This window comes from Agelaius phoeniceus, chromosome 3 (assembly GCF_051311805.1).
Source record: "Agelaius phoeniceus isolate bAgePho1 chromosome 3, bAgePho1.hap1, whole genome shotgun sequence".
NCBI lineage: Eukaryota > Metazoa > Chordata > Aves > Passeriformes > Icteridae > Agelaius > Agelaius phoeniceus.
This window is the reverse complement of record NC_135267.1, coordinates 103,935,143-103,959,801: the sequence shown is the minus strand read 5'-3', so window position 1 is coordinate 103,959,801 and position 24,659 is coordinate 103,935,143. Positions and strand designations below refer to the sequence as shown.

General features: G+C 41.9%; 1 protein-coding gene, 1 long non-coding RNA gene and 3 other non-coding genes across 5 annotated transcripts; all 5 read left to right on the top strand.

Annotated features, from left to right (window-relative positions):
* Nucleotides 1–10: 10 nt before the first annotated feature.
* On the top strand, nt 11–24,071 carry WDR43 (WD repeat domain 43). Its single transcript, XM_054629714.2, has 18 exons — nt 11–280; nt 4,610–4,747; nt 7,138–7,259; nt 10,964–11,084; nt 12,226–12,365; nt 12,848–12,950; nt 14,028–14,092; nt 14,460–14,628; nt 15,113–15,199; nt 16,927–17,058; nt 17,513–17,650; nt 18,459–18,545; nt 19,785–19,816; nt 20,621–20,684; nt 21,526–21,639; nt 22,065–22,134; nt 22,758–22,813; nt 22,911–24,071. Exons 1-18 carry the CDS (start codon nt 86–88, stop codon nt 23,028–23,030), a joined length of 1,953 nt encoding a protein of 650 aa, XP_054485689.1. The 5' UTR covers nt 11–85; the 3' UTR covers nt 23,031–24,071.
* On the top strand, nt 347–3,294 carry LOC143693623 (uncharacterized). Its single transcript, XR_013181531.1, has 2 exons — nt 347–1,041; nt 2,777–3,294. It is a non-coding gene; the product is annotated as an uncharacterized LOC143693623 (long non-coding RNA).
* LOC129119042 (small nucleolar RNA SNORD53/SNORD92) lies at nt 7,664–7,741 on the top strand. Its single transcript, XR_008534054.1, has one exon. It is a non-coding gene; the product is annotated as a small nucleolar RNA SNORD53/SNORD92 (small nucleolar RNA).
* Nucleotides 12,467–12,550, top strand: LOC129119043 (small nucleolar RNA SNORD53/SNORD92). Its single transcript, XR_008534055.1, has one exon. It is a non-coding gene; the product is annotated as a small nucleolar RNA SNORD53/SNORD92 (small nucleolar RNA).
* Nucleotides 15,968–16,046, top strand: LOC129119051 (small nucleolar RNA SNORD53/SNORD92). Its single transcript, XR_008534063.1, has one exon. It is a non-coding gene; the product is annotated as a small nucleolar RNA SNORD53/SNORD92 (small nucleolar RNA).
* Nucleotides 24,072–24,659: the final 588 nt, after the last annotated feature.

Below are 24,659 nucleotides of genomic sequence, written 5' to 3'. Positions count from 1 at the left end.
CGGCGCAGGCGCGCGGGGCGAGCACGCGGGCGGTGCATGCGCCGCGCGGGGCGGGCTGGGCAGAGGCGAGGGGAGCGCGCGCGCCATGGCGGCCTCTCCGTGCGCCTTCTCCCCCCGCGGGTGCCGCTTGTTCGCTTCGGCCGGGCCCGATGGGCGGTTGCGCGTGTGGGACACGGCCGGCAGCCGCCTGCAGCACGAGTACGTGCCCTCCGCCCACCTCAGCGCCGCCTGTACGTGCCTGGCCTGGGCCCCAGCCGGTGCGCGGCAGCCCCCCAGCAAGGTGCGTGAGGGGAGGGAGCGGGGAGGTGGCGGGGGGAGGACACGCGTGAGGAGCGGGATGGGGATGGCGGCAGCGGCGACCCGAGCAGCGCTGACGCGTGGCCGCGGCCCGCTCGGCTTCACCCCGCCCTCCCGGCGCCATGTGGCCGGGCGGGCCGGGGAGCGGGGGCGCGGCGAGCGGGGTGAGGGTCCCGGAGCTCCGCCGGGCTCGGGCACCGACCCGTCCCGTCTCCGTGTGGCCCCGGGGTGTGCGGGATGCCCACGTGTGTCCCCCCCTGGGATGGGGGGGCGCGGGGGGAGCTGCTCTCTCTCCCGGGATTGCGCTGTTTAAGGCAAATTTCACGTGTCGGTGGGGGGGGCGGCGCTGGAGGCTTAGTTTTGTGGTTTTTTAAAACAAAAATTCGGCAGAAGCACTGACTGTTGAAAACCATTTGTCTCTCATATTATCTGCGTGGAAGAAGCCTTCCTTGAAGGAGCGAGGTATGTTAATTGATGGCACGTCTTGAGTAATTGAAAAGGCGATGCTGCAGAGCGGGTCAGCTGCTGTGCACCCCCTTAGTTCCCTCTCCGGTAAAGGCAGGATCTCTCCACGCTTCCTTAGCCTTGGAAGTACTCCTGTGCAAGCTGCTACACTGTCTGTGATTCATCTTCCTGAGTCCAGGAATCCTGCAAGAAGGTGTTCAGTAGTTTTATTCACAGCGTGCATCGGGAGTGCTTGGATGTTCTCCACCTTGGATCAAGTTTCAGTTAACGTCACCGCAGGTGAACACTGAACCTGAAAATATCTGGAGTGTGTACTGGGGTACCTTTTGGTCTTCTTTATGTTGAAGTAATTCTTTAGCTGGAATACACCATTTCCTGAGAAAAAAAGAATGCAAAACCTGCATAAAGTATGTGAAATCCAGCCCCTTTTTTCATAAGAACTAAGGAGGGGTTCTTAAAGTGTGTTTCAGTATATCAGCATTTCAGTGTATTTGAAATGCTGTTCAGGCTGTTTCAAAAGGCGTAAAACATGCATTATCGACCCAAAGGAGGGCGATATTGTTCTGCTCAGTTGAGCAGCTTTGAAAACTCCCAGGACACGTGAAGAATGAAGTAGAAAGAGTCAGTTTTAGGTGGCCTGAACCCGTTCCTTTGTCATGGAACTTTGCAGTAAAAACGATCCGTTCATCAGTTGCAAAGCTGCATAGGTTCATTGCTCCTAAGTTCACTGAAACTGGCATATGGAAATGGGGTGAATCTGTTCTGTATGAAGTAAAACTAAACTAGACACACTGCGCTGCTGTGGTGCCGTAAGTCAGGCACAGGAAGTTTCTGGGAGGGGTTTCAAACTGTTTTTTAAAATAACCTTTTCTAGAGATACACTCTTAAGCCTCACTGGTCTTTGAATTTAAACTGGTTTAAGGTTATTTGAAAGTAACCGTAGCCACCTCTCAGGGCTTTCTAGTTATTCCAGTAGTTTGAATCCTGTCCCCTGCTCCAAAGCTAGTCCATTTTAAAGTGGAGCTGGGAAACATACTATTTCTTACAATAATTGTGCCATAAAACCTGTAAAAGTCATTGGGTTTTTCTCTTAGACTGAGCTGTAGAACTAGAACTGGGATAGTTATGCCAAAAGCATTTTATTAAATGTGTTTTTTCTGGTGTTATTTAGTCTTTTGTTGCTGGAGAGTTGACATCTGTCTAGGCAGTTCTAGTATCTCTGCCAGTAGGTAGCTATAAATGGTGTTTGGCCAAATTACACTTAAACTCAGTATGTTTTGGACTGCTGCCATGTTCATGGAGGCCATGTGTTGCAGGGGAATATTAGAACTCACGTTCTGAACTGCAGCCTCTGGAACTGCTGATGCAGGGCTGCCTTTACTGGGGTGCTCCCTGCCCACGTGCTTCCAGTGTCAGTCAGTGCTTCCTGTGTGCAGTGTTCATCACCTCCTGCTCCACGCAGGGGTGTCTTGTGCAAGAGTGCACCTCCAACATCCAAAACACCTTCTTCCACTCTCTTCCTAACAAGCTGCAACTGCTCTGTCACTGTCCAAGTGTCCAGACCTTTAGATTTCTCCCCATTTCAGTGTTCTAGGTGTTTTATTTCACATAAAGCAGATTTCTGTTCAGAAAGTCTCAGTGGCTTATCGAGTCAAGGAAGAACATTATGGAAAAATGCGTGCACAGTTCCTTTTCAAGTAATTTCTTTTAATCATCTCTACTAATTAAAATATTGTGCTTTTTCAGGCAAAGTTGAAGGATTTCTAAATAAGCTTGAGTTTCCATAAATCTGAAAAAGAAATCAAATGACAAGGAAGTGAATATTTATCCTGTCCTGTCCATGATAACAGTGTGCTCTTCTATTTAACACCCTGATCCACAAGTGAATCCCACATGGATGTTAAGGGCAGTTGTCATTTGCTCTGTGTACTAATTTAATGTAGGGTAGGGAAGTTTGATTTTTTTTTTTTAAGTTCTTGAAGTTTTTTTTTTTCATCATCTCAAATGTTAACAGGTGTCTGAATTTTCCACTGGCATTTCTTCATGCAGAACTTTCTGATAAGGTGCTCCCCTCATATTGCTGATAAGGGGTGGTCAGTAAAGAAATGCACGTGGAAGAAAAACTGGAGAAACCTTCACTGCCCCTTGCTTTTTCCTGACCCTGGAAATAACTCTGTACTTGTGGGAGTTCTGTTGTGCCTTTGAATTGTTCCAGGGAAATTTGCTATAGCAAACTGAAATGGAGGTAGAAAAAAATTAGTTGAAAGATTTATTCAGGGGAAGGGAATAAAGTCTGTTATTAAGTTTGGTTTTGCTTTGCAGCACGGATGTATGGGCTAATTGCTAAAACTACTGAAAAAGATGGAAAAGTACCAGAAAACACAGGGGTTGTACTTGCATCTCTGTTCTGTGGCCTTTGTCTTTGCATGTCAGACTGCAGTCTCAATTAATTGCCATTAGTTTCTCGGCGTTTGTTTTTTAATACTTTATAAACACTTTTCTTTCTCAGCAACAATAAAGCCTAAACAAATACTTGCAAAAAACCCTAATTCTAATCTCTTTTCTCAATGGTCTGCTTTTGATGTAAAAGTTATCTTTACAGCAATTTTGTATTTTTTGGTCTAAATCAAAACACTTGTCTTTGCAGAAGGTGTTAGCTCTGTTAAATACAGAAGGAATAGAAAATCCTGCTTCAAAGAACCAAAATATTTATCCTTCACTATCAAACTTTAATATCTTACTTGTGGTGAAAATTACCACATCCTGATTGTCATATTTCTGGACCTGAGTAGAAATGATTTGTCTTCACTGTGTCATGTCTGTTGTAAAACAGATGAGCTACACCACATGGAACCTGAACAGAGCTGGTTGCTCACATTTTATCGCTCTCCTTGGGCTTCTTCAGGCTGCTTGTCAGTGAAAATAGATCTCTTGTGCAGAGAAGCATTAGCATGCGTGTAATTTTTAAATTGGGGAGAATGCTTTGCTGTGATGTAACAAACGTAAGGAGACTTACCAAGGTCCAGTTTAAAAACTGATCAGTGACATTAGTGATTTTTTTTTCTTTTCGTGTCCTTGAACAGTTTTTTATTTTCTTTTTTTATTGTGTGTTTGCAATTAGTGATTAACCCAGTGAGAATGAATATGATGACTTCTTCTACCCTCTTTATTTTAGTTTCATGTGTTTAAGAACCAGTTTTATTCCTTCTTCCCTTCCCAGTGATCTGCATTCTCAAATTTTTGGTTAAGGGAGACAAAGTGAAATCCCTCCTTGAGGTGGCTGATCGCACTTGCAGAGCAAGAGTGTGAAGACTTATGAATTTTCTGATCATCTGAGGACCTCTGGTGCAGACAACAGGACTTGGCCAGAGCACTTTCCTTTGAATCCCAGTGACTTCCCTCTGTGGAATGGGGTAGCACTTTCTTTGTGAGAAGCATTATGAATGCTTCAGATTTGCAAGACTCTTTTGATTACCTTTTGAGAAAAAATGATTTGATCATGATCAAGCGTTTCCATTTTGTGGATGAAGTATTCTGAATGTGTTAATCTTTACTTCTGCCTCTGGGACAGGAAATTTGTAAAAATCTTTAATGTGTTTTTTTTTCCCACATGCATGTGGTTGGGGTGGTAGCAAAATGACTCATAGCAAGTTTGTTACCCTTTTTCATGGAGTACAGGATGAATTTCTAGGATTGTGTACACTTCAGTGTTCATTATCTCATTGGTGTTTGTGCTGGCTGTCTGGATCTCAAACTTCTCTTAAGGTTTTTCTTCCCTCTGCTTTAACACTGAGATTAGCCAGTCAGACTGATTTATTTCACAGTTTCTCTCTTTTTTTTTTTCCAGGATGGCCCCCAGAGGAAAAAACGGAAGTCTGAAGTTGGAGGAGAAGTGGACAAGCAGTTAGATATCCTGGCTATTGGTACAGCAGTTGGTAGCATTTTGTTGTACAGCACAGTAAAAGGAGAATTACAGAGCAAGCTAGTAAGTAATGCACTCTTCATCACGTGCTACCAAATACTGATGGTTTCAGTCAGTTTAGGCCAAAAAATCTTGGTTTCTAATTTAGTGCAACATCGTAACACTGTCCATGGATTTGCTACTTTCCATTAAAAATAACAGTAATGATGAAATTCCTCTGTGGAGAGTTAAATCCTTGGCAGGACTGTCGTACCCTCAGTTCCTGCATGGCATTGTGGAAGGACAGAGAACTCATCAGTGCTTGGGAAGTTGTCACACTGATGGATTCTGCTGTAAATTTACCTCCCTTGTGGAAGCTCTTGAGCTCTCAGCACATGATCTTTTTTGAATGATACACAGTGACTTGAATTTTGCCTTTCCAAACTCCCAAGCACCTCCATTTTACTTGTGGGTTACATAACAAGCAAAATGAATCCATATGATTGGCTGTGCAATACTTTTGAGATACTTGGGTATTTTGCTTCTAAACTCAGAGTTGTAGGTAGGGTGATAAACATATATGAATTTAGAGAAAGCAGTAATTTCTGAGAATTAGGATGCTTGCAAGTGACAGTGACTAATGAATATTAACTCCATTACATGGAAAAACTGTGTTTGAAAAGTGTAGTTGTAGTTTGTTTGAAAACACTCTTTTTCCACAGAAGACAGCAGGTTTTATGAGTACTTTGCTTTTTACATATAGGTTGAATTAAAAGATTATGCCTGTTAAAATAAGAGACGTTACTTTCATCTATCTTTATTGAACAGAATGTCTTGCTGCAGTGTAGTTTGTCTTGCTCAAAGTTCATTTGCATCAATACCTTCGGGAGTAATCTGAGCAGGCTATTACAATCCAAATAGTGAAATAGACTCCATTAAATATTTTCATAAATAATTCAAGGTTATATTTGGAGCTGCAGAGATTTTGGTTGTTAAGAGAAGTGATACTGCTTAAGGGGTCTTCTGGTTTGATGATAGTCTGCTCCTGAATGCTAATACAAAGGGAAGGCTACTCACCTCTGAGTGTCCTTAAGGAAGGAGGCACTTGGATCTGACTTCAGCAAGACACCTGTGGCTGTTCTTTCCTTTGAGCAGATTTCACACAGTTAGCCTTGTTTGGCTGTGTGTATAAAAACAGCAGGCAGGACAATTTTTTTTTTGGAAGGGATCTACAAAATTGGTCTCCTGTCCAGTAGCATCCCACCCTGAAACTGAAGGGAGCATGCAGGTGTGTAGGTGCTTGTGGTCAAAAAAGGAATGACAAAAGACACAGGCGCCACAAAATCTACAAAGTTGTATCAGTGAATTATACACTTGGCATGGAAATTGGTGTCTTTAATATAAATGCACAGCAGTGGATTTTGAGTAAAGGGTAGGGCAAAAGAGAAGAGAGAGAGAAAGAAAGGAATGAAGAAAGAAAAGTCACCAGTCCTGGCTCCAGCATCAAACCAGCTGAGGGGAGTGTCCAGTGTCCTGGGTCATCCATCACTCAAGCTTTGTGGGAGCATTTTTTATAGACCAGCTCTGCCCACCCTGGAGCAGAGTTTGTCACTTTCTATGAGAATTGGTTACCATGTGCAGTTGTCTCCAGACCTTTCTGGAAATGGGCTGGAGGGCTTTGGGAGGTCTTTGGTGGTCTGGGTCCCCCCCTGCTGGGGGTGCCTTTTGTCAACAGCCCAGGCCCACTTCTTGAGTCTTGCCTGTGCTTGTGCTGTGCTGTTCATCAGGGGCCAGAACAAGGATGGACCAGCAAAGGGCTGCCCTACCTTTGCATGGCCCCCTCCTCCAGCCACATCCTGTTCTTTCCCACAGTGTGTTCTTACCAGCAGTCCTTGGTTGGTTCCCTGGCAGTCTGGCTGTCAGTGTTTGAGACATACACATCAGATTATCTTATGGACTGTCTTCTACATGGCCCAGCACAGGACAGCCGTGGGAGTCACACCGTGCACCTGAGGGCATGGTCCAAATGCTTCTTGAGCTCTGGCAGGCTTGGGGCTGTGGCCACTTCCTTGGGGAGCCTGTGCCCTGCGGGTGAAGAACTTTTCATAATATCCATCCTAAGTCCCTCCCTCCAAACACAGCTTCTTGCCATTCTCTTTGGTTCTGTCACTGTCCACCAGAGAGAAGAGATCAGTGCCTGCCCCTCTGCTTCCCTGTGTGAGGAAACTGTAGACAACGTCTCCTCTCCTCTAGGCTCCATAAGCCAAGCCAAAATACTTATGCGTATGTACCAAAATGTGAAATATCCTCAATTTATATAACTGTCGTGTATGTTCTTTGAAACCACACACACTCTTTAAGATGCCAATGATTGGAATTTAGATCTCAAAAGCACCTTGTTCACATAGTTGGTGTGGGGAAGACTCAGTTGTCAAGACTACTCCAGTGAGTTGACCCTCTGTTATCTTCTGTAGGATGGTGGTCATGACAGTAGAGTAAACTGTGTGAGATGGCATCAAGAGAGCTGCTGCTTGTATAGCTGTTCAGATGACAAACACATTGTGGAATGGAACACACAGACCTGCAAAGTAAAGTGGTGAGTAGTGCTGCTTTTCTAAACATTTAGAATTTTTTTTACACTTCCTTTTGTGTGTTTTCTCCCTTGCGGGTTTTGGAAATGCTGCACTCTGCTTTGCAGGCTTCATGCCCACAAAGTGACTGTTGGCTGTTACTTTTCTGAGATCAGAAGTGGTTTTACTAAGGAATGACAGCATAGTTGTCATAGTTAGGTATCTTCCTCTGTGTATTGGAAAGGCAGGATGAAACTGTTCTGAGAGGGGTTTGAATCCCTCCATGCTAACTTTTAGTGACACTGAAAGACTAAAAGTCCCACTTCAATACTGAAAAATCTAAATTCTAGAAAAAGAATCCTTGGGTAGATACCGGAAGATCTCATTCCAGTAGAACCTGCTGCATGCACCCAGCTTTGCTCAACAGGCCTTGCTGTGATGATAACCCACTTGGTTTCGCTTGCTGCTGATGTGCAGTGGGGACACTTCCACTTGGCTGTCTGAGCAGGCTGCTACTGTTAAAAGTACTGTTGAGCAAAATTGAGCTTAGTGCAGAGCAACAAAATGTCTGGTGTAGGCAGTTATTTTCTTCTGTAATAAAGTCAAATTGTTCTTAAACTTTAAAGAAGAAACCAAGATCTCTATTAACAGTCCTGGTTCCCTTTCTTCAATAAAAGCCTGCTGATGGCCCATTGATCCTTCTCTTGATGTTGTTTCTTTTTTTGTGATGTTTCCCACTGTTGGTTATTACTGCAGTGCTCCTGGTTTTATTAAGGCTGGCATGGGCACTGCAGGCAGCCCTTCATCAGTAGCTTCTTTGGTATCCCTAGTAAAGAGATGCATCCTTAGGTTGCAATATATTAAGACCCTGTGTAAAGTAGCAGAAGATGGCTGTAAAATCTCCCTCTAGCCTTCTCTATCAGAATTGAACACTCCCAGTTCCCTCACCTTTCCCTTTTCCATTATGTGCTCTAGTCCCTGAGGTGCCTTCGTGGCCCTCTGCTGGATTTACTCCACCATGTCAGTGACTTTGTGTCCTGTCCCCCTGAACACAGTGCTCAGGTGCAGTTTCAGGAGTTGCACAGAGCAGAGGAGTCCCATTCCTTGACCTGCTGACAGCACTCTGGCTAGTGCAGATCATACAGATCATACACAGCTGAGCTCATTGCCACAAGGACTCCCTGCTTGCTCCTGCTCAGCTTTACTGTGAGGCCGCACGTCTCTTTCCTTCAAAGCTCCTTTCTAGCTATTTGTCCCCAACCTGCAGGACTTTATGTTGTCCTCTTCAGGTTTGAGATTCTGACAGCCTGTTTCTTCTCAAGCCTGCCGAGATGTCCCTGAGTAGCAGTCCTGTCCTCCAAGATATCAACTGCTCTCCCTAATTTGGGATTGAGTGTGAAGTTGTTAGGTGTGCATTCTGTCCTGTCCTGAGATCATTAATGGAGATTGGGCAGTTATGGAGGATATTAAGCAGTATTGGGATGTCCTTGAGGGAGTAACACCAGTGACTGGCCACCAGCTGGACTTCATACCAGTGATCACAACTGTTTGAGCTCAGTGGTGCAGCCTGATCCTGCTCTCCTTAGAGACCATCCATTCAGGCTATATACCTCCAATTTGGCTGCAAGGCTGTGTGAGACCTTGGCTTCAGCAATGCTTTTGACAACTTAAATGTGTCCCTCCTCATCAGCCAAGGAGATTGTTTCATTAAGGCAATCAGGTTGGTTAGACATGATTTGTAATTCTATGCTGGATGTGCCCAGAAACTTTTTTTGACCTTTCAGTGCCTGAACATAGTTTCCAGGTGGATTTGTTGTATAGCCTTCCCTCTTGTTTCCTGGATTATTCCGTGCATTTATGTTCTTTCCCTGTTTCAAAGGAATGTTCCATGCATTTGTGCTAGACTTTTCTGTGGAGAAACCTCTCTTCTTCTTGCCTTCCTGGCATGTCATTGCTGAAGTGCCATCCTAACGGTCCTTGTCTTGCAAGGCATCCCACTGTTGTTCTGTGAATCCAGTGAGATCAAAGCTCTGAAGCTGCCCACAGACCTCTCATTCACCCTGTTTGTATCCCACAGTGTGTGTGTTCATGTACAAGTATTGGAGATGGGTCCCAGCCATGCTGCTTTCTCAGGAAAAGGGAGAGTTTTTGCTGCCATACCTCTTGGATGTTTCCCTCTGCCCCCTCCCATACCAGGGACCATGGTGTGGGGGGACTGTGGTTATGAAATGTAATTTGAAGCATTGTGTTCTTTAATTTTAAAGATGGCAACAGAAAATCATCCCAGAGTGTATAGATAGAAAGTACATGAGAAATGTAACATCATGGTTTTTACATGAAAATTTTCTGTGTTAATGTTATGAGTCCTACCTAAGGTAACTCAATTTGGAAAAAGTAGAAGAAATCAGTTCTCCTAAAGTTTTGCCTACCAGAAGGAACAAATTATCCACTTCAATTACTCATACCCAATGTACACATGAGGGTGCCTGCATTCCTTAACACCTGTCAGGACCCAGAAATTATTATTTGTGCAACCCACAGAGAAATCAGGATGGTTGCTCCTGGAGTAGAGAGGCGGTATTAAATTTTTTAAATTTGGTTTGCAGGCTTCTAGACATGTTCCTATAGAGATATGGACTGCTAGGAAGGGAATTGAAACCCACTACTGTAGGAGTACTCCATAGGGCCACTTCAGGAGGTGTGTGCAGCACACATAAAACCTCTGGCAGAGGGACAAGCTGTTGGGGAAGAGAGAGTTGCTGAAGAGGCAAGACAAGGTGTTGTAGAGAGATAGACTGAAACATGCTGGATGACTTCTTGTCCCTCTGGAGCTTTTTCATGTCTTAAATACTCTTGACTATTTGGAGGCATTCTGGACATGTCCTTTATGAGATCCTGCTTAAAACTCTTTCCTGTAAAAATTATATAATGAATATCCAAAGTGCAAACCAAGGTATTTTTGCTGTACTTTATATTCTGAAGTCTAGTTTAGACTCATCTTTTTAGTACATTTAAAAATACCTTCTTGGTTTACGTTAATAAAGGGTTTAAATTCTTAAGTCATGATCTTGGCTTCTGAAGAGAATACAAAATCTTGTCATACTTTCTGTAAGGTACAGTGTTGTCCACATTTGTGGGCTGTAAAATTTCCAGCTTCTATCAAAAGTGATACAGTAAATTATCCCTGTTTTAGAAAACAGAAGAAGAATTGCTTGGGCAATTCTGAAAGTTATTTAGAAATATTTCCAGGAAGGCTGTTTACAATAAAAATATTAAGGTGAAGTTTATTATTGTCAATGGTTTCAGAGACTTGGGAGGAGGGTCAGTAACTGAATAGGCTTTGAAACTCTGAATTGTAGTATTGAGAAGACTTTTTTGAATGGGTTGGTGAGTAGAGAAGTCTTGAAAATGGTATGGCTCTTCTTGCCCTAATTTCAGAAGCAGAAAACTTCGAGAGGAATCAGAGCAGAATAAGCAAGTATTAAAAAAGAAGTCAACAGTTCAGTATTGAACAACTTCATATTTTTGAGTTGTGTTTTTTTTTGTAAATTAATTTGAAGGTGAAGTGCAGAAGCAGAATAGCTTTGACTTCTTGACTACTTAAATCACTGGTTTTTAAATTTTACCTTAAATTTTCCATCATGGTGGTTTTGAGATTATCCTAATGAATACTGTTTTTTCTATTTCTCCATCTTTCTCCTTTTGTACAAAAACTCCATCTAAATTCTAGTAAGTGGAAAGGCGACAATAGCAGTGTCACCTGTCTATGCATCAGTCCAGATGGAAAAATGCTGCTGTCAGCTGGTAGAACTATAAAACTGTGGGACTTGGAGACCAAAGAAGTCTACAGAGTAAGTACCTCTGTTAAACTAGGTGCAAAAAAATGCCCTTTTTTGATTGGTGACACTACCTACCTCGTGTTTCCTGATCAGACACCTAAAACATTTCACTGTGTGTGAGGATACAATCAGCAGTTTTGGGATTGCTGGACATTTTTGTTGTGATGGTACCCTAAACTGTGATTTCTACTTGCTGAGAATTGAATGAGGACATTAAATTTTTGTTTCTGAGCATGCTGCCAGCATTCTCTCTCAAGGCTGTAGGAGAAAGATGGATGCTGTTTTAACTGGGTCCCTCTCTGATACCCTTCTGTCAGGAGATCTCTGGTCACCACCGTATCAGTTACTGCTGGCATGGGTTTTAACATGAGTCCCTCCACAAAGCCTTCGAGTTTCCTTGCTAAACTTCATGTAACTGATGGCATTATCAGTTTTGCTGTTGAAACAGTTGGAAGGCATAGGAGCAACTCCTTATTGTTCCCTGAGCAGGGCTCAGACATTGAGCAAATGGCCATGCTTTAGCTGATCCGTGAATGCTGCCGTGTTCTCTTGCCTGCTAGCAGACAGGACAGGGATAGTCTCTGAATCTCCTGTCAGGTGAGTGTGTAACATGTGCTGTTACTGTGGGCTTGCTGGCACATGGCAGCTACCATGTATGTCTGCATTCTAGAATGACCAAAACCACTATTTGCAAAAGTAGATCGAAGAGCCAATTTTGGGGGGCCCTTGGGGGTGGTGTGTTGCCCAAGTTTAGTGTCAGCACACGTGTGTCCATTGTTTAAGTTGAGAATGCAATTGAATCTAATTCCATTGGAAAGGTTGAAGGGGAAAGCTGGGGGGGCAGAGGGGAACGCTTTGTGACAGTAACAGCAGTACAGGTGGATGCCATTTCTTTTGCATGGATTTAGTCCCACTGAATTTGCCTTTGATTCCCCATTTAAGTTTTAAAATGTTGATAAATATCTGTCAGGGCAGAAGAAGCTTCCTTGATGTACAGAAATGCAAGGAAACTGATCACTTGTTAAAAACCACTGAGCTGTCCTCGTTGACTTAGTAACGCTTGAATCTTTCCTAATGTTTGTTAACTAATGTTTTGATTTTTGCCATATGACTGCTTATGACAATCATGGAAAGATCCTGTCTTTTCTCTTAGCATTTCACAGGCCATGCTACATCAGTGTCATCATTAATGTTTACCACAGTGAAACCTACAAATGAAAGTAAACCCTTTGATGGAATTACAGGACTTTATTTCTTGTCTGGAGCTATACACGACCGATTATTGAGTGTGTGGTATGTAAGCTTTTCATCATCTGTGACTGATCAGTTTTGAGCATAGAGCCATCAAGTGATGGTGATTAAACAAGGTAAAGCAGAAGGGGCACTCTGGAGGAATGCAGTGATGATCTCTTTATTGGTGGTTTCGACTCACTGATTGTTGAGTGAAGACGAGATTTTCCTTGGCTGTGTCTGAGCATGCTTCCAGGTGCCATTTGTATCACTAGTGTGTGCCAGAATATACTGTGTAATAAACTTCCTTGTTCTTTGCACTTCTTGTAAGGTTTATGCAAAGTTTTCTTGCTCAATTTCTCTTAGGAATTACTTTGCTCTTAGAAATTAGAACATTTTCTAAACTGAACACTGAAATGTCAGTGTGGTGCTTTTAGGAGATACCACCACATTTACTAGTGATTTATAGGCTTTGTAATGCTTGTTTGGGGGAGAGAATGCTGCTTGTGCTGTGGTAAATAATGTGTGCTTTTTGTGTCTTCCAGGCAAATCAGATCAGATAGAAAAGAAAAGAATTCTGTGATGTCTTTCACAGTAACAGATGAACCAACTTTTGTGGACCTGACTGTATCAGAAGTCAAAGAAGAGGTAGGAGCAATAGTTTGTAAACAAATATATTCAACAATTTTCACTTATCACATCAGTTTCCTTTTAAGGGTGTAAAGAAAGAGGTTTGGTTTGTTTTTGGGTTCTGTTATGCAGAGATGAGTTCCAAATACCAATTCATGGGTCTAAGAATATTTATACAGGTGCATTTATAAAGCTGGTAGTTTGAAATGCTCCTTTTCAAAGCTACTAACCGCAAATTCAGTGAGCTTTTTTCAGAAATGTTTTTCATGATGGCAGAAATGTCAGTTGCTTCCTATTTAGAACAAGTTAGTAATTAAAATGGTTGTTAGAACTTAGCAGCAAAGAAAAACACAAAATAAATTATTTCTAAAAATCTGGTTTGGGTATGGTCCTGGTTTATTTCTGATTTCAAGTGTTTTTGGCAGTGTAACTGCATTTGGAATTAAGTAGCCTTGAATGAGTTAAAGTAGCAGTGTACATTTGCCAAGTCTCTCAGTTTTAACAGCACAAGTCTTTCAAAGTGGTTGCCTTTTGAAAAATGTGTGAATGTGAAACACATTCACAAACTATTCCCATAATTATTTAAAACGTTTTTCTCCTGCTGCCTTTTAAGTTCCATTTCTCAGAGCAGTATTTCATGCTATATTTTTCTAATATTTCCAGTTCCCTCTTCCTGCATGTATTGGAGAGTATTCAGTAATGTACCCTTGCCATTTGGTTTCTCAGAGGAGTCATCTCAGTTTCTTTCCTCTAAGCATATTCACAGTCAGTGCCTTTGCAGAGCTGTGCCTCTAGACATGTGTCTGCTGCTGTGCAAACTGTTTAACTCAGTGCATATTACCAGTGATAAAGTACAGTTGTGAGTTATTTTAGTAATCTTCTAACACTTGTACTGAATGTTCCTGAGTGATTACATCTTTGATCTTCTTTTCAGATTTAGTGTCATGTTCTTAAATACTGAAAAAGTTCAAATTGTAGCCATACAGCTGTCTCTTGATGTCCTGAACTTCTAGAAGGGCGTCTCTTGATGTCCTGAACTTCCAGGAGGGTTTTTCTTTGATCTAATGAAACTCTTCTTACTGTGCCTTCTTTCAGCCTGTGAAGTTAGCAGTTGTGTGCAGAGATGGGCAGTTGCATTTATTTGAACATATCTTGAATGGGTAAGTTAGGATTCACCTGGAGGGTGTCTTTAGGAAAGGTCTGGGGTTACTGCAAGGCAAAGCTCAGTTTTGTTATGCTGCTGCCTTTAAGCTCTCGTAAATGCTTGTGAACCAGATTCCAGCTGCTTCTTTGTCTTGGGTTACTGGGCATGTTATTGAGGAACTCACTTGTTGGGAACTGTGTTGCACTTTGGTATTATGTGTGGCTTTAACCCAGATTTTGTGTGTCTGTGCCTCAGCCACCTGTAAAAGGTGTAAAATGGCTGAGTTTGCTGAGGACCTGCTAATGAATGATGCTTAGATGTGCAAGATATTGAAGTGTTCAAGCTAAACATCTTGAAATTTTTTAATTCTTTTTTTTTTTCAGTTATTGCAAAAAACCATTAACATCAAACTGTACCATTCAGATAGCAACACCTGGGGATGGGGACTCCACACCAAAGCCAGTCCCTATTCTAGCAGCTGCATTTTGCACAGACAAACAGTCTCTGCTGCTGGTGTATGGAAACGCCTTACAGCCCATCATAGAGAAAGTGGTATGTAAAACTTAACAGAGAGGGTTTGCATTCTGTAATATGCACTGCATGCTGCTTCCAGTTGGAGAAATTTTGGGGTTTATTATTTTTATTTTTACTGTTTTGAAGTGATATAACAATACAAAACATATATCATTGCCCTTGTTTTGGGAGCTGTGACTGTTGCCCCCAAGCTGTTTGGAAAGGTGATTTGTATTCTTTCATTTTTTCAGTTGGAGTGCAGGTTTATGCCATTGCTGACTGATTCTTGCCATTTCAGCTCTTGCTGAGTTAGGCCATTGAAACTTGTTTTAATACAGTCCCAGTTTAGCTGTATAAATGTCCTTGGAGAGTATAGAGATATGCAAAGGAGCTGCTATTCTAGAGTGAAAAAAACATTAATTCTAATTTATACCATTGGAATTTGTTCTCATCTTTCAGTAGCATAATGAATCACAGGTGTGAGTGTCAAATATATTTACTGGTTTTATTCCTGTCCTCCTAGTCTTTGAACACCAGTGAATCCCACATATGTTTGGTACGGGACATCCAGAAAGTGTTGTCACTTAAAACAGATGCTGCTGTAACAAAGGTGAGCTTTGCATGAAGTGTGGTTTTGTTGCTTCTCTTGTTTTACTTCAGAAACGAAGCAGGTAATATTCACTGCTCTCTTAAAATGAGATTGGATTTCTGGATGGACCTGTTCAGAGCTGCAGAAGTAGCTATAGATGTCCATAGCGCTCAGGCAGGTGTGGGCACAGAGATCTTCATGGTTCCTGTGTGTGTGTCCTGACATGTGTGAGAGCACACGGTGGCCCTCCTGTAACCCAGCAGATCTGCTTGAGAGACAGGATTGATTGGTGGGATTTTTCTGCCTAAGATCAGTCCTTCCCTTGGAGTCTGTTGGTTTGTACAACCTCTTTGACCCTGATGGTTTGGGGTGAACGTCGGATGACTTTGTTTTCGAGTCTAAATAAAATGTAGTGGAACCTTAATGGGCAAGTCCTTTTTGCTCTTTCTTGGTGTGGCCTTCATGTGTTCCTGCTCACAGGGACCTGGGAACGTGAGCTTGGCACTTGCATGGCAGCAGTGTCCACTGAGGCCACTTGGCACTGTGTTCTTTCATGCAGGATCCCCTGGGTGTTTAGAGACAGGCTGTAAAGTTCTTAATCATTGTGCATATTCAAGGCCTTGAAGATTTGAAATGCTTGGAATATCAGTGAAGTGAGCAGACAGCACTTCAGTTATCTACTGGAGCTGGTGCTCCATCAGCCAGGCAGGGTTTTGTGCTGATTGCTCAATGCTGGTGCTGGTGGGTAGCAGGGCTGAGCTGCAGGGCCAGGTGCAGGGTCTCTGTGGCATGCAGTGATGATACCCATCTTGGTTTCGCTTCTTGCTGAATTCCAGTGAAGACGCATCTCTCTTGGCTGTCTGAGCATGCCCTGTGGGGAGAAGGTCAGTGATGAGTGTGGTGAGCTAAGGGCATAGAATTTTATCTATGGTGTTCTATGGTAAAATTCTTGATGCAGAAAATCAACTTTTTGGAAATTGGAAGTTGCTTTATTCAGTGTAAGTAGATTATATTTTTATCACTTCAAAAAAAAAGGCCTGGATAGAAGTGCTATGGTTTAAAGAAATGTTCTGGAAGTAGCAGAGAATGCATTTTTGATATCCTGGAAGTGGCATACTGCCTTACATTCTCTGTCAGTCAGGGGAGCATTTGGTTGTTAAATAGAGAATTCCATCTCCTTTGTGTTCATTGAAGATGGTACCTTAGCTTGTTTGGTATAAACTAAGGTGTCTCTTTTTGTCACTGTGGTCACAGCCTAATTCAGACAGCTGAGTTCTGTGTTTGAGCAATCCCTAGAAGAGGAGAGTTGGGATTGAAGGGAATACTGACTACCTTTTGCTGTTACATTGTGTTGCTTTTCTTGGTCAGTTACTGCATTCCAGTGGATGCTGAATTAATCTGCATGTGATTTTATGGAGCTGAATGTTAGCACAGGTGGTATCTATTGCCAGCAAAACATCCAAGTATTTGTTGTTGGATACAAACAGTTCTGGGAATGTTACAGCAAAAGCTTGTAAGAAGGGTGGTTCACAGGTAATTCCCAAGAGACCATTGCTTTAGGTAATTATGAAAACTGTTTCTTGATGTTATTAATTCTCTTAAATATGTTGGATTTGCCTAATATTTATGTCAAGAAAATGGGTTGTGTCAGGCTGTGTGAGAGTTGCAGAATAAAATCCGTATTTTAAATGGGAAGAAAGCTCAGGATGCCAGCAGTTCATGCAAATGTTGTTCTCTCTGTGTGCCAGGTAAAGACACCTGTGGTGAACTCGGACGCCAAAGTTCTAGTACCTGGCATTCCAGGACATAGTACAGCTGTCAAAACTCCAGCCTTGGGAAAGGAGAAAAAGAAAAACAAGAGGAAACCAGGAGAGACAGAGGTAAAGGGCTTCTTATTTCAAACTCAGCAAGACTGGAGAAACTAGAATCGTAAATTATCATTATACCTTCTTTAGGTGAACTTGGATTTGCTTTGTTTGTTGTGGAAGAAAGGTTAATGTTACCATCTTTCTGTATGAAAGAGATTTCCCCTTCTCAAAGCATTTCTTTCATTCAAGCCCTCTGTACTTTGCCTGTGGTTTTGCCAGCTTGTTGCAGAACTTTGTCACACACTTGTTGCTCCCTATGCCAAGATAGATTAGTGCTTTTCAGCCAAAACTTCATCTGCCTTTGTTTCCTCATGCTGTCTTCTCTCAGTGCATTTAAAAGAATACACAAAATTTGTGTTCTTCTCCAGCAGAACTAGTGGGAATGCTCTAAGTTAGGTACTTTGCTTTCAGCTGACATTTGTGAGAAACCACTCTGAGACAGCACTGCCTTACTTCTCTTCTGCAGGAGAGCATCGAGGAGCGCCTTGGGGCATTGGATATTGATGTGAGCAAAGTCAAAACTCCCGGTGGCCTTCCCCAAACAGACAGCTTTGCTGTGCTGCTGGTCCAGGGCTTGGAAAGCAATGATGCAGAAATCTTAAATGTAAGTCTTGCAAGTTTAGTGTGTGCTGTTCAGTCTGTGCACTGGGACTGGTGGGGAGCCTCCCTGAAAGTAGGGAAGGCTGAACAGTTCAGAGCCTGTTGTTTCTCCCAGCTGCTTTTTGCTGATTTGTTGCTCAAGGCAATGCTATTATGAATTGGTGTTACTTTTCTGTTGTTATCTGCCTTTCTTTCTGAGTCAGTCCCTGGTCTTTGAGGCACTTTGTTTAGATAAATTTGTTATGTCACAGTTCAGATGTTTTACAAGTGGTGCTACCAATGCACCTCTGTTCCCTTTAGCTTGGACTGGAGCATAATCTGTGCTTAGTCTCCTGAGGGTACATTTTTCAGGCAGGTACTGTTTGAAAAACGAATTGATGGCAAGTTTCACTTGAAAAGCTTATTTTTGCATTTGGACATAATAGTACTGGGGCAGAGAACTGTTAGGAATTTGATGCTGAATAGAAATTTCTTGTCACAGATGCTAGTAAAAGGCATTTATTTATGGAAGTCAGAAAATTTCAAGAGAGATTTTCACGTGTCTGTAATGCATAATTTTTAACATGGGTCAGGTGGACTAAAGGCAATGCTCGATTGTTTTAGATGGGTTTATTGAGTGCCTCTACTTCATTAATTGTACCTGACTTGGAAAATGAAACTCCTTTTCATAGCAAATCTTTTGGTCATTATCCTCAGCATAAAAGTAGTGGAGTAGGAAGAGAGATAACAGGCAGGAATTTTTGATTTTGCTGGTTGCCCATACACATATTAAAGCTGAATTATTCTCTAATCATATTTTTTTATTTTAACAGAAAGTGCTTAACACAAGGAAAGAAAATATAGTAAAAAACACAGTAGCCAGAATGCCTATACATGCTGTCATTCCACTGCTGCATGAGGTAAGAGAGCCTGCACTTCTTGTACTGTCATACAAGCCACATTTGCCTTCCATCTACTGGAATCCAGGATATGGCTCTTTATTTTTGAAATGGGATTGGTGCCGTAGGAATACTGAAATTTAATTTATCCCTTAATTTATCCCTGATACACTTCTTATCTTTTCTGGCTGAAGCTTAACCAAAGGACCAAGTGTCACTGTCAAAGCTAGGAAGAGCATTAGATTATGTATTACTATCTTAAATGATTATGTGGGAAAAAAAAGGGAAGAGATTAAACAAAAGCTTGTTTAGTCCACGGCAAACAATCACCATTACAACTTCTTTTCAACTACTAATGTGGACAATAATTCGAAGCATCAGAAAGTCCATTTTGCTGTACTTAAACTATGAACATCACTTAGTAGTAATTTAAAAGGGGTTTGGCTTCTGAACTGCTTATTCAGTGATATTAAATAAACTCTTTGGACAGAAATACTTTAATGATTAGCCTTGACTGGACATTACTTTTTTAAACCGAACGTTACTTAGTATCTCTTGTTATGTGAATGATATTCTATTGCATAAGTTAATGGTTCAATTTCTTTTTTGATTTCTATTTTAATGTGCTTACCATAAATAAGATTAATTTTTTTTAATGGTACTGATCTTAACTGAATTATACAGACGGCCTGGTGCTGAATGTTTGGTCTTGCAGCACCTTCTTAGGCTTATTTTAATGAGATGCTGTGTTTCTTCCCTGGGACCTTTGTCAGGGAATCTTAAGGGCAAATGTTTAGTTCTATAATCTCAGTGGATGGTCAGACCTTTGTGTAACTGTCTTCTCCCAAGCTTGAAATTTGTTGTGTGAAATGGCCATTACCTGATACTTTCTTCACTTGTTTCCCCAACTTTTCCACCCTATAACAACTGCTCTACTAAGCAGATTAACAGAGATGAAAAGTAAGAGGTTTCTTCCTACTTATTCCTGCCAGGTTTAAGCTTCAGTGGATATTTTGCATGTTAAAAGTTCCAGCTTTCTTGTAATACTGAAACCCAGCTTCTGCAAGTTACCAGCGTGTTAGAGGGTGGTAGAGTCAGCAGTGTAATTTTCTGGAGCCTGGCAGTGGTTAATTCTAGCATACTTCAAATTCCTGGAGAACTTTCTGCCCCTGTATTGAGGCTGTCAAATGATCTCATGTTGGGGTTTTAAACTCATCATGTTTGTTACTTATTGCTGACTGGTTTTTTTTGTCCTTTTAGCTTACAAAGAGATTGCAAGGCAACCCATACAGGTAAGAGACAACTCAGCTACATTCAATTCACCTAAAACTTCTCATGTGTGTGCTACCGTCCCTCCTGCCACGTGTGTGATAGATTTTCATAGTAACTGCAATTAAACTGCAGCATCTGGAGGTAAAAACTCACCTTGTTGAAGGTGAAAAGAGGAATTTAAACACGTAAAGCAGTGCTTGGTCAGGGTGGCTGAAGTGAAATAAAAATGGAAAAGGATACCTGAAATAAGTGTGTAACCCTGAGAATGTAACTGAAGGCCCCAAATGTTTATATTATTGACCTGATCAATAAATAAAATAACTCTCAGGTGTAGAGCTTGTGTAATTATCAAATGTATTTAGACATCTCTTCATGTCGTGTTTAATAACAGAACCAGCTTCCCCCTCTATCTTCTTATGTTGCCATAAGGACAGCTTTGTTGAGAAGGGCTGTGCTGAGTTGTGGGGGTTAGGTTGGTTTGGGTTTGAGTTTTTCTAAATATATTTTTTCTAAATATAAATTCCCTCATTGTAGGTGGAGCATGCTTTGATCTTTTATTCATTTGGACCATCCATAAAAGATTTCAGAAGCACAGACCCCTGAGCTTGCCTAGTTTAGTCCCTCACTGAAATGTCTGTTCCTTTCCTAACAAATAACTTGCATACCTCGTGAGGATAGCCAAACTTTACATTTCCATCTGCAGAGAGCATTTATCTTGCTCTCTAATTAAAGAGGAACTTTATATAGAACTGTTTAGCATCTAGGATGTGAAATGGGTATCTCTCAGACAGTATCTCTTGGATATATTTATTTCTCTTTTCCAGTGCCTCACTAATGGTTCGATGGCTGAAGTCTGTTTTTACCGTACATGCATCCTACCTTTCCACAGTAAGTAATGTTCATTCATGCCCATGCACTTAAGTAGAACTACATTTAAATGCTTAAATAAGTGTATTTTCTTTCTTCAAGAGTCTCTCTCCTGCTCTCTGCATATGGCATTGCCCAAATCAATGTATAGAGAGCTTTGCTTACACGACTTTTGCTGAACCTACTGCACATTGCTGATAAATTGTTTGTCTCAGTCATTCCTGACATAATTATAGCCATCCCAAAGTCAAACTAAGATAAGTTACGTCACATCTGTGAGAGGGAACAAAATGACTGCCAAAGACTAATCTAGCCTGTGTCACTAGATCTTACAGAACTAAATTTTCTTTGTTCTTGTAATGCTCATATTGAGGCTGTCTTGGGCATGGCCAGATTTATAGGGTAAGGGTGTGCCAAAGCTGGCAGTCCAGCCTTGCCTTACAAGTGATGGATGCAAGATTCTTGCTGGGTTAAGAAAGAGACCTTTGGGCAGTGTCAGTCCTTTCTGCCATTTGTTATAGCATTGCCGAGCAGCAGAACTTGCACCCATTGCTGAGGCTGCATTGGGACACTGGTGTATGTTCACAGCTTTCTGAACAGTGCTTTGCCCCTGTGTGTGGCACAGACTGGGAAGGAGAAGGAGGCTAAGAACTGCCATGCTTTAAAAGTAGATGATACTTCTAAACATGGCTAAGTGTTAATTGATCAGGCTGCAGGTGATTCCTCAGCTCTCCCTTCTTTCTAGAATAATGTAAGCAAGTGTCGCTTGCTCCAAACATACAAAAGTAGTTTAAAAACCAAAAACATTTGGGATGTGTTTGTTAACAGCTTCATTTTTTTTTCATCTGTCTCTTCTCCCAAGTTGCCAGACCTTATTCCTCAGCTGGGAATGTTATACCAGTTGATGGAGAGCAGAGTAAAAACTTTGCAAAAGCTTTCCCGTCTGCATGGAAGACTCTTCATTCTTGTCACCCAGGTAAGCTTCAGCTACATAACATGGGATGTGCAGAGATGTTGTTTGACTTCCTGTTGGGATTGCAGCTGATGTGATTTGTCCTGGGCACCTTAATGCAGCTGCTGTTCAGGGATGCTGGTAATGCTCAGAGCAGGCCATTAATTGTCAGTCCCTGCTCACTGGGACTGTTTTGTCCTGTCAAGTGTGTCTGCTCACCCATAGAATTTGAAAGAAGAGTAAATAGGAGGTACTGGGCCACTTTGGAGCAGATGCCTCTCTAATTTTACTTTGTCATTTGTACTTTTTTGGCTCTTAAACCAGCACCGTAAGTGAATTCATGTGTGCTACCCTTAACGTAGCTTTCATTTACATTGTTAGGAGTTTTGTTGTCTTTTAAGGTTGAAATATATCATTTAATGTAAGGCTAATCTTCAAATTCCATTTAGGTTGCAGCATCACAAACAGTTCAGGATGTACCTGAGGTTAATCAGACTGCAAAGCTGGTCTATGAGGATGGTAAGTGTTACATGCTAAGTGTAGCTCATCTCCTGAATTCACATGACAGTCCACACTTGATGGCTGTTCATCATGCACCTGTGCTTATCTACCACTGTACAGTCTGCAGATTGAGGGGTTTTGGGAGATGTCCATGGCAGGAAAATCAGTGGCTAATGATGTAGACATCTTGTACTTAGTTACTCCTTCCTTGCCTTCCTTTTATCTCCTTTAGTTCCCTCCCAGCCTTGCTTCACAAATGAAGAAAACAGTGAATTGGAAATCCAGTGTGCTTTTTTAACTTACCTGGTAACCTAAAATTTCTAATGTTACCTGCCCTTGTGTTAAGGTAGATACAGTGAAGGCACTGCTGTGTTTGAGTCAGCAGGACATCAGTATAGGGGGGTTGTGTGTGAGTGTGTACTTCCAGTTTGGCTTTTTTCCTACTGCGTCTTCACCTGTGTACTGGTAACAGGAGTGACCTGCTCTTAACTGGTGTTGGTTACCTCATCTCCAGGTAGAATCAGTTTTGGTATGGAAATAGCACAGTTTGAACACTTGGCAGCACATGGGACTGGACTTTGTTTGTACAATGACATTTTAAAGCCTGTTCCCCAGACTGAGAGATTGCTTTCTTTTTGCAGAGTCCTCAGAGGAGGAAGGCTCAGATGATGAGATGATTGCAGATAAAGACTCTGACGTAAGTGGAGTTGGACCACATCTTCTCCCATTTGCTTGTAGCAGAAATGGTGTGACTGACAAAGGTTCAAACATTTCTGTTTTTTTTTTTCCCCCAGGAAAACTGGGATGAAGATGAAGAAAAAGAGGAGCAATCTGATGAACAAGACATGACTGTTGAAAAGGAAATCAATGGTGATTCTGATTTGGAGCCAGAAAACGAAAGTGAAGAAGAGTAACAGCACGAAAGAGTAATTTTAGCGGTTTGAACAAATGGGCCACCAAGCTCTTTGATTCTGGATCCTGTTGCTGAAAGATGCTGCACTTGCATATCAGGAGTGCAGAGCAATGCACAGCCTGTGTGCAGAGGCACCTGTGGGGCACTGCATTTCTGAATCCAGAATGTGTAACCGTGCCAGCCTTCTCTCGCCCTCCTTCCCTGCGCTTACTTAGAGAAACATTTCCTCCACCTCCTGGTCAGATTATGCCTGTCACGTGGACATGCATTTGTATCTCAAGTGAAATAAATCTGCCACCGCTGTTTGTGTGGGAAACTTGGTTCAGCTTTACATTGAATTTGTTTCAGATATTCCAGGATCAAAGACAACTGGTCTATACCTTCTTTCCATGCTTCAGTTAGCAATAGCAAGTGGGCATCCTTCTGATTTTTTTTTTAAAGGAAACTGAAAAAAGAAAAAAAAAAAAGATATTTTTGTAATATTTAAATTCTGTCCTGAAATTCTTTTCTTTCCCCCCTTTCATTGGCTTAGCCATACGTTGGCAATATGTAAATGCCAACTTGACTCAAAAATGGATTTTTCCTTTTTTTTTAACAAATTTGAACTCAAGACTTTTATATGTATAAATCAATGAATTTTCTTGTGCTTTAAAAGGACATTAGAACTATCACTGGCTCCTGATTTTGTTTTAATGGAGGCTGTATATAAGTTTAATGCTAACCCAGAGGCCAGACCAAGTTGAATTGGGTGGGGAGAGGGGAGTGACACAGGGAAAGGAGAAGGTGAATGCTTGTGAATACATAGCACAGAGCTATGCCTTTCTTATGGATTTTTAATCTTTCAGTGGCAGAACAAGGACAGCTATTTGCTCAGCTAACGGAAGCTGAAGTGGTGCAAACACGTTTTTAAGAGCAAAACAAGTAAAGGTTTGAGCCATTCACCACTACAATGTACAATAATATATTTGTCTATAAATGGAGCTGTTGCAACTAAATACCACCCTCTTTGTAAAGTGAATAAATATACATCTCTTTTACCAAATACCTGTCCTGTGGTGTTTGTTGAGAGAGACCTTAGGTAGCTTCAGGTGGTGGTTAAAGATGAAATACTGCTTGTAGAAAGCAGATTTCTAGTGGAGGAGGAAGGCAGCCTAAAAGGTTATGATGTTCTGCAAAGCATCTGTTGTTACAGGCTTCTTGTCTCCCTCCCTTTTAGTCATATCCATTGATTTGTCCACAGCTTGGCTTGCACTGGGGTTGCAGCATTGTCTGGAATGAGGGCATTGTGTCATGGACAAAGCTGGGAGAGATGTTCTTGGCTTTGGAGAGCTGGAGGTAGAAGGGCAGCAGGTGGAAGCTTTCACAGTCTTCAGAGGGTTTTAACTGACAGTAAATCAGTCTTACTACTGTACACAGCTGGGCTTTATTTGTTTTCAGTTCTGAGATGCTGTGAAAGTGCGTGCCAACACTTGTGCATTGTACTCAAGCCCCCAGAGGAGGCTGAACTGATGAGTCAGTTTTTCAGGCAATCCTGCTGTCACTGTGTGCAGGCAGGCTTTGGGTCAGGCAAAAGAGGGGTGTCAATGGAGGGGTGTTCCCTTGGGGTGAGTGCTGGTCTGCTGAGCCTTTG